The sequence below is a fragment of the Sipha flava genome, unplaced genomic scaffold, assembly GCF_003268045.1.
Source record: "Sipha flava isolate LNK unplaced genomic scaffold, YSA_version1 194_pilon_pilon, whole genome shotgun sequence".
Lineage (NCBI taxonomy): Eukaryota > Metazoa > Arthropoda > Insecta > Hemiptera > Aphididae > Sipha > Sipha flava.
The window spans coordinates 112,392-126,436 of NW_020272758.1; the positions used below are offsets into that span (position 1 = coordinate 112,392).

The 14,045-nt window shown below is 38.9% G+C and overlaps 1 protein-coding gene across 9 annotated transcripts in view; it reads right to left on the reverse strand.

Annotated features, from left to right (window-relative positions):
• Positions 1-3,558: 3,558 nt before the first annotated feature.
• The window catches only part of LOC112681655 (paired box protein Pax-5), a 77,260-nt gene continuing 66,773 nt past the window's right edge, over positions 3,559-14,045 (reverse strand). For 5 of the 9 annotated variants that reach the window (XM_025551923.1, XM_025551922.1, XM_025551919.1 and 2 more), the window contains 7 exons: positions 12,137-12,516; positions 8,616-8,719; positions 8,107-8,329; positions 7,889-7,996; positions 7,148-7,387; positions 6,429-6,536; positions 3,560-5,042 (listed from right to left, as the gene is read on the reverse strand). In XM_025551923.1, coding sequence (XP_025407708.1) covers positions 4,816-5,042; positions 6,429-6,536; positions 7,148-7,387; positions 7,889-7,996; positions 8,107-8,329; positions 8,616-8,719; positions 12,137-12,516 — 1,390 coding nt within the window. In that variant the 3' untranslated portion in view covers positions 3,560-4,815. Of the gene's footprint in view, positions 5,043-6,424; positions 6,537-7,147; positions 7,388-7,888; positions 7,997-8,106; positions 8,330-8,615; positions 8,720-12,136; positions 12,517-14,045 lie in introns of all 9 variants that reach the window. The other 4 variants (XM_025551920.1, XM_025551925.1, XM_025551926.1 and 1 more) reach the window with 4 other exon arrangements.

Consider the following 14,045-nt stretch of genomic DNA (forward strand, 5'->3'; position numbering starts at 1 on the left):
AAGTTATTAGTAGAATAAGCAATAATATTTGAGTGTAATGAACGTCAGTTTGTATTGAACGATCACGGACAACTGATGATAGGGTCTAAACGTAATTATCTAATAATTTCTTTTGTCATCCATCGCACTTGACGTTTTTTTTTCTTTTCTTCAACGATAGAACTAGCAAGTATTGTGCGTATCGACAAAGTATAACAACTGTTTTTGAATTATTGATATGGTATATTGAACTGGTGTATAAATTATAAAAATTAAATAATACTATAAATCCGGTGAGGTGTGCTTAACGGTTGGGTTTTCCTAAGTTAGACGTGCACCGTGCATCCTATCAGTTTTCGGTTAATATTTATATAGTATTATTTCCGTTTGTTTTTTCTAAGTATAATAATAAAAATGATACAAAAATATTTTGAACGTATCATGAATTGTTTTATGCGCTTTCTCAATTTTTGTATACTTGTAGATAGATTACGAGAGACGGAAAAAATCATAAAAATGTTTTATACGTTTGTCACATATTATATTATGCAACTATACTTTATTCTTCACTACTCTTCATTACTTAACTCTTCATGTTAGTTTAACTGAAATTGTTTTTTTGAGCCTACTAATTCTCGGTCATTTGATTTACATGAACATAAATGATTTCGGAGTGTTAAAACATGACTCTTTAGGTATAACATTTTCGTCACACCTGTACCGAAAGTTTGGTTTTCGACCACGGTCGAAGCGTTGAAATGTTATATTTATCCGTCCAACGGGCGGTAAGGTGGGAATCCCACAGTGCGGGCGGTAAAAGTGGAAATTTCCAAGAGCGCCTATGTATTCCCAGCACAACCAGAAACTTAGACGTATACCACAATCCGCACAATTTCGGTTAAATCTTATACATATATCACAACCTCCTTGCTAGACGCATAAACATTTAAACATATTTCGTTATCACTGTTCCCACACAAGTGCGTTGGACGTTACGGATAAATTTGTTTTGCGCAATAATTCGAATTAGAAAATAAGATCGTTCGCGCAAGTGTCACGTCGCCGTTCAAATTATCTCATTTCGTGTTAACCGGAGCACCCGAAAACGGTGTCGGCGTGTGATTGAAAATTTTCGATCGGCGCGTCATCGCGGTACGATTATCACAGATCCGTGGACGCCATTACTGCCGGGACTTTTTTCCCTCGACACTTTCTCTGCGAACGTTCGACCCGTCGTTTTTTTCGTGCCACCGGCCGTGCGTTTTTGTGGTTGCGGTATAGCACGATGGATTCGCCATCTCCGGAGAAAACTTCGTGTGTGTGACGACTGTTCGAACCGTAGCTGACCCGTGTCGGAAATTTTTTTTCGGTTATCGTCGTGCGCGGAGAAGCCAGTTATTGAAAATCGAGACTGACGCCGCTGATCAACCGATTCTTCTGCCGGTTGTGGCGTTCATCGCACGTGAATACGGTCGCGTGGGCATAACCACTCGAACGCCGCACCGTCCAAGGTATGTTCCTTTATATTTGTTAAAAATATTATATTTATTTTTATAAGATTTGTCTTGTTATATTATTACAACGCGTTTGAAGCATATGTGATTTTATTGTTATTTTTAGATTTATCATATTTATTATTACTTTTTTTGTTAATATTACTGTTGCGCTTTTGGCCCGTTTATCCTGGCATTTGTTATAATTTCATATTAATTATACTTGTTAAGTGTTCTTTTTTATTGCAAACAACGGAAATACGTCACACAATCGAACCAATGATGGTTTGACTGCGGAGAGCGCAAACAAGCATAAATACGAAAGATGAAAATCAGTGCAGTAGTTGTAGTGAACCATTAACTTCACCATACATGGATAAAACGGCAAATTCTATTTCACTAAATCTATTGCCTGAAAAATCAAAAGAAAAATATGTAATGGCTTATGAAACATTTTTAAAACTGAGAAAAATAAATAAAACCAAATCGTTGTCGGAAAATGTGTTTCTTACAAATGTTCACAAATTATCTACAGAAACTAAACCGTCAGCTCTATGGTCTATTTATTCAATGCTTAAAAGCATGAAAAATATGAAACATAATATTAACATTGGTACTTATTTAAAATTACAAGTTTTTTTAAAGAGAAAATCGAGTGGATTAAACGTAAAAATTCCAAAGTTTTGACTTTAACCAATATAAAAAATTCATTGACGAAGCTCCTGGTATTCAATATTTTGTAAAAAGGTAGGTGAGATAAAATTGTTTTGTATATATTTGCTATTCATTCTCCGTCCATTTATTACGATATATGTAATATTCATTAGTGAAATCTATATTACGCATTAAACTTCTCTACTCAAAAACAAATTGTTCGCGATCATTTACTATTAAAGGGGAGTTATATGATATTTTTAAGAAATACAGGTATTTATGACTCACAACTGTAACGTCAGATAGATTTTTATTTTTAGTTATAAAAACGGTTAATGCATCAAGCAGGTTATTGAGAAAAATTATTCCTAAAGAAATCGAAATATATTTAAATTTACTGTATTCCCGAGCTGATACAGGTTATTTTTTTTGCTGAACTTCAGCAACATTACTTACCGATTCTACTGGTGATGTTACAACTAGTGATGGGAATAATCAAATGGAATAATCGAAATAATGGTAACAGACATATTTATCAAAAGCAAATCAATTATATTATTCGAAAAATTGCATGTTTTAAGAATTTCCCATTGAGTATTTAATTAAGAAGTCGACTGTCCATCAGTATTGTATTGTAATTGTTAAAAATAATAAAATTACCGAATTTAACGGAAATTTCAGGTACTTACCTATTTGATAAGGGATCCAGGTCTTATTATTTTTGTGAGGGCCTACCGGGATTTTCCCGGTATTCCGGTGAGCCAGTATGCGCCTGTACTTACATAACATAATTGTACCACTCAATTATAGAATTGTACTATAATAGCAATCTTTAAGTCATTGATTACATTTTTGATCATATGTTTACTGCTCGTAGGTATATTCATCAGAAAACCGAATTTCACGAATGACCTGTACGTATAATCTCGACATATTATGATAATTGTACATCTCACTGTTTTTGATCAATTGTTAATAATTAATTATTAATTGAAGTAAAAACCAATAATCATGGACAGACTTCTTTATTATCTTATAAGTATAATAATTTGTTTTTACAATTTATATTCATAAAGTACAATTTTGGTCATACTCATGTGCCCAAAAATACATCTTAATTAGGTATGCATATACAGGTTTATCCTCACTAAAGTTATAATAATATATTATTGTAATTTTTATTAAAACGAATTTCAAGATCTTCTAAATATGTTCTTTGGTAAATAAGTGTATATAATTTATATAATAATATAATAACTGGTCGGGTTTCTAACACAAAATAAATAAATTAATTAATACAATCATTTGAAGTCATGAAATGTCTACACAATAAAATTATGAGAGTTTATAGTACATTTAAATTGAAATAAGAAAAATTAATACAAAAATAACAAATAAAATGTATATAATAAAGATAATAATTTACATACATATAAGTTTATAAACATTTTTAATAAATAGAAAATGTTTTAAAGATTTAAAAATTGAAAAATGTAAGTACAAAATCACTTAAGTGCATTGATTAGTGCGTTGAAGCATCACTTATTGACTAGGGTGTGTTCGATTTAAGTTTAAAAATAGTATTCGAATAGGATACATAATATTACATTTCTACATTTATATATAATATATATGAAAACATTTTTATTATAATATAAATACAAATTCATATAGACATTGCACATATTTCGTCTCGGAGACAAGTCAGTTTTCTTTGGGCTTTCGTAGAACGAAAGTTCCACGTGGATAAATGTTTATTATAATATTTTAAGTTGTTACATTGTTTTTATTTTCGTAAATATAGTATATAATATTTATCATGAGTATAAAATTAAAATTAGACTAGAATTTGATTAAAAACAAAAAAAAATTCCATTGTTTTGAGAGAGAGCGTTTTATGAGCTTGTTTTGTTATCCTCGTTCGAACAAAAATTAAAGTACTTTACACGTGTGTAAAATAATAATAATAATAATCAAAATAGAAAAAAACAATTAACAGTAAACAATAGAACGCCGACTATTACATACGAACTAAAATATATTGTTTCTAATATTTGTTGGCTGTTACGCGATAAATGTTCGGAAAAATTGCAATTACATACTAGGCTCAGTTACGTTTCAATACTATTTTATGTACATTAAGTATTTATACAAATGAAGCTCGTCGTCGAACTTAGTTTGATCGATAAATATATATATATATATATAAAACATTTTTTTTTCGTTATTTTCGTCCAATACAATATAAAATACATCGGATCCTGTACAAATAACATCACTATTAATACATCTTTGGCTTACTATGAAAAAAAATAAAATGAAAAAAATGAACAAAATTTAAAAAAAAAAAAAATTGTGAACAAGTAAACGATGTCGCGTGTACTTTGATTCCAACAACGCTGCACACATAGATCATCGAAACGTGATGCAACACATTATTACACGTTGGACACGGGTTTCTCACCCGATAATAAGACGTACACGTGCACACAGGGTACGTACACAACACTATGTGTACAAAACGTAAGAGAGAAAACAAACAGAACGGTTTGACAAACATTCGTCGACGGTTTTTTTTCTGTTAACGATTACGCTTCCGTCACCGGTGCGATTTCGTGTACGGTTCACAGGTGCTCGCGGGACCGGCGGAACTCGTGTTCGTCACCGCGGCTGTGCTCGCGACTCGCGTCTAGCTGATCCCGATGTACGGCGACGTCACACCGCCCGGGTTGTTGGCTTGGCACGGCGACGACGCGCTGCCCAGGGGCGACGAGGCGCTGGCGCACGCGGCCGAGTTCGCCCTGGTGGCCGCCACCGGCGACCGGGCAGCCATGCTGGCACTGCTACCCGACTCATTACCGCAGATCTCGTGCGCGTTGTTAGTGTGGCCGCTGTTGTTGTAGTAGTAACGGTGATCTGCAAGCGAACCGAATAAAAATCTGTTGGTTAGTCCATGTTCGCTTTCGGACGTGCGTTTAGTCCAAGAATCCTGCCCTGTCCCCTCCTCCCATCATCCCCCACCGGCTAAACAGCCGAGACGACGCTTGTTACGCTCAGCGATCCGTTGGGTTACGACGGGATGGTGGTGGCGAACGGGGTCGATCAAAAGGATAGAAAGAGAGAGAGAGAGAGAGAGAGAACAATAGCCGTTGAATTTCATTACGACGGCTGCGTGTACCGAAAACATAATAGATTATATCGAAACGATTTCGTTCGGACAGTGTCGATTGGGTTTCGATCAAAGAGCCGGTGTTTTCTTTTTTTTTTCTTTGGACTTTTCCGAAATTGGTGGAAAGTTGTAAGCAGGACTTGACGGAAATAATTGAACTGCGGCAATGACGACCGTATCACTGCGTTCTCTGACTGCAAAAATCGTTTATGACCACGAGGTTTAAATAAAATGGCCGAGTTATCGAAAACTCTTATTGCCGTGTTGGGTCCGTGAAACCCAAAATGTAAACCGTCCGAATGAAAACATAAACTCTCATATCAATAAGGTCTTTGTGTTTATTTTGTTTTTTTTTTTTTAATCTGACTATTTTGATTCGTACGTTTGCGATCGATTTATCGATTTATTACGGTTGTAAAATGTACGGTGGTTTTACTTTGGATTGCATTTTGTATTACACACTACAATGTGGTCTACCTCCGAAACTGTTATGAATTTTCGCAGTTATATTCCACTCTTTGCTGTGATTATGTTGTTTATAACAAAGAAAACAGTTATTATCTGGTTAAATTGTAGATTATTTATATTTTATTAAAGTATCATGAACTAGACATTTATTATGTCAATAATCAAGTAGCCAAAATCATGTAATTACGATCGATGTTGAAATGAAACAATTCATACTTATTATTTTATGTATATATTTACGTTTAGTTCGCTATTTATAGGGGAGGAGAAGGAGGATAAATTAGAATATTTACATTGATGTTAATCTTTTTTATTTGAAATTTATTAAAATCCTATAAGATTTCCCAACTCAAGTAAACGGAACAATCATCTTTTCTATGTGTTTCTTGTGCTTAAGTGGTCTCACTGGACTACGTTGAATTAACATAAAAAAAAGAAGTCTATTGGATGAATATAATTAGATTATTATGACTTAATATCGTTACTGGAATTTTTCCACAGTTTACAGCACAAAATATATTATACCTTCAACCCTTCCCTACCTCGACCAATGAAATATGACCGTCGTTGACGGTTAAACTACTCTAATGATTTTTAGACTCCATGAGGTCATTATCACATTTGCGCGCACGTGAACCTATAATATGTACTTGCGAAATACCTACTGAGAAGACCGCTGGTGCCGGTGGTGCTGTAACTGTAGCCAGCGTACGGGGATGAAGTGTACTGGTTGTAAGGTGAACTCGTGTACGACGCGTATTCGGTTCCAGCGCCTAAAAAAAAATAAAAAGAAAAGGCCATAAGTAATTATACTACCGTTAAAACAGTCATTGACCAAGTGTACCGGTGATTATATTTTCGAGCAAACGTAAACTTGGCTCAATAGGTGTAAGTGATATATAATTTATTTTTTTTTAATTTAATTAAGAATGGGCTAGGAGCCAAATAGTACAACACAATTTTAGTAATAAATATGATATTAATGTAATTGTGAACTATACTCGGTAATTTTTCAGGCGCGATAAGATAATAATCGTCTTGTCCTCGCAATGGGAGACATTTCGTTCGCCTTTCGAATTCATATTCCGCTTCCATATTCTCACCCGAGACTACAAAACACTGTTTTGTCCACGAACCATATCGGGGCCTGAACGACTTATAACATACATCGCGTGCATTTTCTGGTCTAAGGTTACAACCATAAAGGTATTTACGGGCTAAGTTTACGATGGCTCTTTTTTTTTTGTTATTATGATTACTGCCGACACATGTATAAGCTGATATTTCAAAATTAATAATAATAAAAAAAAAGCGAAAACATAACACACACACACACACACTGTTTTTATATGCTACTGTTCACGTATGCGATAATTTGACTTACCTGTGGTGGCGTAATGCGTGGTGAAACCCGGTAACATGGTTGGCGCTGAGGCCGCGTACACAGTACCGTTGTTCTGGTTGTTGTTGGCCGGTTGCAGCACGGTCAGGCTCGACGGGTCGGGCGATCCGGCGGGCGTGACGTCTGCGGCCGACAACGACAGCGAGACGCCGCCGGACTGCTGCGGTCCGGCGCCGCCTCCGCTGCCGCCGTCGTTACTAAAACCGCCAGGGGTACCGCTATCTACGCAAGACAAACGAACACAAAGCGTAAACAAAAATCGTATTCACGGTGCGACGAAAACCGCCGGAGAGAAGGAATTAGGCGAACTAACGTCCGGGCACGGTTTTCTTCGGCCGAATACGGGATTTGAGAGGGGGGGGGATGAAGCCGTATTGTGCATTGGTAAAGCGTCATCTCCACAGGGCTGTTTAAAGGACCCGCGGTCATGAGATCTGTTGATGACATCGCGACCGACTAGTCGTGTACGATTACAATGCGATCGCGGTGGCACCAACGGAACGACCATTGAAAATAATTGTCAAACCCAACTGGCAGACCGTCGATGGACTACCGCGAACGGATAATCACGTGGGGTTCGATTGATCACACGCTTTACCAATGTTGACGAATGGGGAGGTGGAAAAATTCGAAAAACAAAACATAAAACGCTACGCTAAAAGATAAAATAAAAACGCCAACACACAAAACGCGAGCGTCGTTCATGCCGCGTGAGGGACTTACCTGTGTGATATTGGACGGGCGACATGTGTGAATGGTCTAAAACCGTGCTGGGGCTCATCTTTTGGATCTCTTGCATGGTCAACGGGGCCAAGGGAGTGACTCCGCCTACTGGAAAAACAATGCGCTCTAACTACGGTCTTTCTAATCCATGCACGTACGCGTCTACGCGACGGCATGCCATGCGGCTACTTCGACCGCTAAAGGTCCACGGGACTTACCGAGCGTTGTGGGCACGGGCGGCGTATAGACCGGCGTCGAGTTTTGAGTTGGTTGTTGCGGCTGGCCCATGGTCTCGTACAGGTCAGCCGACAGCGGGGTCGCGGAAAACGCTGTCTGGTTGGCGTCGTAGAACGGCGACGTGCCGCCGCCGGACGTCACGCCCGCGTTCAGCTCCGAGAACAGTTTGTGCTCGTCTTTCAAACACCACTTGCCGGGCCAAAGCTGAAAAACGCAACGCACGTACGCGGTTTAACGATGTGTGCAACGCCTCGCGCGATATTGATGTATCACGTGTGTTGTTTTACGTCGCTGTTAACGTTCTCAACATCACGTTTGCACGTCTTCGCTCCGATTTCGTGACAACAATCCGTGGGGGAAAAGAAAAAGAAAATTACAGTCCGGAGACCGTGGTCCGGAACTCGGGTTCATAACGTTATTTTAATCTTTCGGGTTGTTGCTATGCAATCGGAACGTCGACGCAGTGTACTCGGTTAAAGCGAATGCTTACAGATACATTTGAATACAACGAAGTGTCGCCGTTGTAATGCACTTGAGATCGCTCTCTCTTGATTTGCAGGCTGTCTGAGTGACTGTTCAGGTCTCGGTTTTCGTCTAAGGGGAAAAAAATGAAAAACCGGTAAAAAATACGTTCGCTACGCGCGGGGCTTTGAAACAAATCGCACGTTTTGGGACCAGGTTGTCTGTCACACCGCCGTTCATGGGTTTCGATACAAAAAGTATCTCGTTAAAGTTGTACTCGCGCGATTACAAAAAAAAAAAAAAATAAAAAATAAAATACCCCCGCACTCGTATCCCGGTTCCTGACCCTTTCGGGATATAAAAACACCGGCTACACAAATATTCCCCCGGGGTCAAAGAGCAGATTGTGTTTCGCTGCTTATTACCCCGTTCCCGTTGGGAATATGCATTCAAAGCTTTAAATGTCAAACTAATATATTGAATTACGCGAGTGTTCCCCTCTCGCCGGCGGAGCTTCCGAAAACACACGGGCCCGTACGCTTAATGTTGTCAATTCAACATAAATCTGATTGCTCGCTCTGCGCGCGCCTAATGGTAATGGGTTTTCGCGGAATAATGATCGATTTCCATTGGCTGTTTTTAAATTCGTCAAGTCAGCCGATGTAAATTTTTTATTTTTAAAGTGTTCGCCCACCCTCCGCTGATTAAAAAAAAAAAAATGAACCTAATAAAAAGAAGGTTGTTAATCACGTTACACTATTCACGCGGAATCACCTGTACTGAGTAGTGTAAACAGGTAAGTATAAGCAATATTCCGTGGACGGGAAAATTTATTTTATCTGGTTCATTTTTAATCTCATCCGCGACTACAATAACGGGTGCTTTATAATATTCAATGCATGTGATCGATCGAATTATTTCACCACGCATTACAATTTCAATGCTCTCTGGTATATATATTAATCTATGGAACTGTACGTGAGATATTGACTAAATACTAAATTCCTCGAACGTAATGGGAAAATTAAATGGCATGCCTATTGTGTACACACAACCTATCCCAATATCAACTCGTCGTTTAGTATTTTTAAATAGGGGACCGTTTACAATGTTATCTGACCGACAATGGACAGGCAAAAATTATTTCCCTCCCTGAAAAATCGTGATAAAACTTCACACATGAAATGCCACAGTACATTTTTGTTGTAGGAAAATACGGTTCGCGTTGATATCGCCGCATGGACATGGGCGTATGTATTGATTTAAACTCTTTATCGAAAGTATGTTTTCACAACATTTATAAACTTCATATTATATATTTTTATTTTTTGACTGGTTATATTTATTAGCAACATAGTATATATATATATACTGTTAATAACATTAAAATACAGACAAAAGACTGTGCTGATATACGTAGACCGTGAAAGGGTTGACGAAGACAAAAGGCATTTTAAGTTTGTCAAAGTTTCTCGAAAGTGTGCGGATGTATATAAATGTATAAAAGGACCTTTTGAATATCGATGGCGTATCGCCGTACAAAGTGAGCCTAATACGTCGAAAGGAAAGGAATGATACGAAAGAGAAAACCCTTTACACGGATACCCGGACAGGGTGAAAGGCTTTTCATTCAGCTATTCAATTTGCAGTTTTCCTACATGTATCTTCTAAGGGAAAATAATTGTAGACGCTTGAGGTAGGTACCATTTGACAATAATATTCGACCCACGTTTTATAACCCCATATTATTCCACAAATCTAAGGGGATTAAAATAAATACAATATTGTTGAGCGTGATTTTCCTTTCCTTAGTATCCTGACTTTGTTCTAAAATGTATATAATATATTTAATAATATCTAATTGATTGTCTATGGTGAACAAATAATTTATGTTTGAAATTTTACGGTAATTTATTATAGTGTTCAAATTCAAGGATAACTCAGGTCATTGTCATGTTTTAACAGCAATTTACGACTTAAAGTGCCATTCTTCAACGATTTTTTTGTCTTGGTTTTTTTTCTTATGTTTATAATTGCATAATTTATTTTTATTTTTTATTTTGCTTTAAATTTTCAAGAAAAAAAATTATATATTCTAAATATATGAATAAATTAAAAAGATTCTAGATACATTATTACGACAGCCATTATGAATGTTTACAACTCTAATTAGTTAAAATATAAAAATGTGTGGCCACTAAAATAAATCATGTGATGGGTAAATATTTTAGTGAAATGTTTTAATTTTTAAAAACTATTCGTACTTGCATTATTTTATTCCACTTGTCAGAAGTATAATGTATAATTGTACAACTCATATTTTTTCCTGCCTCCATTAGGGAGGAAATAAATTGTAAAACTTAGTGATAATTTTTTTATAAGAGGAAATGTACTAAAGACAATAACAAGAGGCATGAAGAAATTATTTTTAGAACCCGATCAAACTTTTGAACATGAAAAATAAGTATGCTGGTCATTTTAATAAAGTAAAAAACACGCAAGAAAATTATTTGGAAGAAATTGTATAGCAAGATAGAGAGTATATAGCTGGTTTTTTTTTTTTTTTTGTGGTCCAGGTTTAACGGGAGAGAAAAACTGATTATTGGATAAAAAATATCGCAATAATACGTCGAGTGAAAATTTCAGAGAAGGAAAAAACCGGATAACTTGGTAAGACACGGTGGAGCAGAACAAAATCATGAGGTGTGTATATCTGTTTACGGCAGTGCTTTCAAGTGGGTAAGGTGGCTTTGCAGTTTAGACGTCTCAACGTGGTATACGAGTAATAATAATAACGTTGAAGACTTTTCCGACGCAGCGGCAACGCACTTGGGTGGAAAGTAGTTTTCTGCTAACGCCGCCGCCACCGCCGTTGGTGGGGAAAGGATACATGTATATATATATATATATATGTTTGTAACGGTCGACCGGGTGGCGGTTGTAGTGGAGACGGTGGAGCCAGTGGCGTGACAGTGGCGGTGGCGACGGCAACGGTATAAACTTATCGGAAAACGTACACACACACACACACATGAATATATATATATATATATATATGTGTGTGTGTGTGTGTGTGTGTGTGTATGTAGAAAAGGAATACGACGAGGGAAGGATATATACCATGTATATAGGAGGAGAGTGAAGTAAAAGCTTTCGAAGGATGTCGCCCTCACCCGAAGGGACGGCGCGGGCCGGACAACTATGGCGGTGTAATGGAGCGTTGCTAGGTAACAATATAGCTTGTAGAACTTTTCGGTATCCCCTTCGCCGTCGTCGTCGTCATCGTTCCTTTCTTGCCCTACCGCCACAACCTGCCACGATACCGCTATTTCTTTTCGTTAAAAACTCGTCCAGAGAAAACACACATGGCTCCCTGTTCTCCCTTTCACCACCACTCTACCCTTCCCTCCCGCTACTCGAAATACACATTATTATTATTCGCGTATTCCGACTCTGGAAAACCGTGAACGCGGTTGCGGTATCGGAATGGAATAATTGTTCCGTGATCACGACGACGGTGTGAATACACAACAACTTAACGACCCTTACCCGTGTGATGGTGATGTTGTTGGTGATGGTGGTGATGGTCCAAGTCGCGTTTCCGTTTGGCCGTGGTCACGTTACCGTTGGGATCGTGTTGCGGTATGCCCAGTATACCGTTTATGCTATACCGGTCGTGCAGGTGACCGCCTCCGCCACCGCCGCCGCCGACGACGGTCGACTGCTGCGGTGCCGGCGCGTGGGCAATCACGGACACCGGACCGGAACCTTGCTGTTGCTGTTGTTGCTGCTGCTGTTGCTGTTGCTGATGGTGCTGTTGACTCGGCGGGCCCGTGCTTCCATTGCTATTGCTATTCTGCTGGTGGTGCTGGTTCTGCTGCTGGTTGTGCACGTGTTTCGCCTTCTCGGCCGCCTTGTTCCGGACGATCCTGTGAAAAAAAAAACCTTCATGTTCTTATCCGTTCGGTAACCACGTATACGGTAACCATTAACCCGACGTGCAGCATATTTAACGGTTCGGAAAACATTATTGACGTCGTTCGGCCGAGCACAGCGAAACTTTAGCGCGCGCGACGCACGGAATAATACTCGCCGAGTCAAATACAGTTTTGAACTGTATGTGTTCGCGTAGCGTATTAGCCGTGGTGGATAAAAACTCGGAAACGCTCTACACTATTGCACGAGCATTCCTCGGGGACCGGCAACTTTTAAACTTGGGCCGAAAGTTGTGCGCGCGGGCACAATACTCGCATAACCGTATTAAAAGCTTCGCGGTCCGTTTGTCCAGAAAGGCCCAGAAACAATGTACAATGCGTATACCTTTTGACGCAGTAACTCCTTCTATACACGCGCGCAAAAGTTTTCCGAGTGCGGAATTGCGTTTCTCCGATCCTCCGACCCTCCCCCACTCAACCGCACCGAATAACAGTGAACCGAAAAGTATAAACGCAACGCGCCACCGTACACCACCGCCACCGCTGTTGTACGCGCCTGCATTTGATTAGACGATGTTCCGCACCGTATCGTTCGCGTTATATATGCATTTCGAGTTTATGCGCGCGGAGGGAGGAAATTCGTGTACATAAAGAAAGCGTGACCGAGAGCGGTTGTCGGGAGGGAGGAGGGGGTGAGAATAGAGAAAACATTACGGCGGCAGTTTGGTGACTTACGAATTAAAAAAAAAAAAAGAAAAAAGCGCCGAACTAAGGGGTGCGCGAGAGCCCATCGAGTAGATTAATAACTTAACGCAATAACAGTTATGGTAATTGTCATAAGTCCAGGAAGCTCGGCGCGCACGTGCCCAACCCGGTGACGGGCACGTGCCTTCTCTTCCCGCGAGTCCTTTTTCCCAAACTAGTTTTTAATACTGTAACGATTCGCATTAATCATCGTCCCGCAAATTTATTACGGTCTTTCGGCGGTGGCGGCGGTTGCGACGACACGACCCTCGCGCGCGTCCTACCGCCGCGGTTGAGACAAAAGCCGTAATTTTTCTCATGTACATTCCGATTGACAGCGAATTTAATGCACGTTCCGTCCATTGTTGTTCGCATGGCGAAAAATATCCTTTACATTTTACGGCAATTATTATACGACCGTTTCATAACAAAAAACGCTAAATCATTAACTATTGCTTTAAAAACTATTGGACCGCGGGATTTCGCTTATTATGATAATTATTTCGATTATTATTATTACGATTTCGTTTAGCCGTTTATTGTGTTTATGGGTACGTGTGTGTGTCCAACGCAATGAACAATGGCCGGTTTAGACTTTTGTTTTTGACAATCATACATTATTCAGCTGTACACGTTTTCCCAAAAATTGTTACGGGCTGGTAAACAAAACGGGTCGGAATTAAACGGAGTTACTTCTCACTGTTTGTTTATTGACAGAAAATAACGCGTGACCGGACGCGTATCAACAGGTAAGGTTCGAAAAAAAAAAAAAATAACAA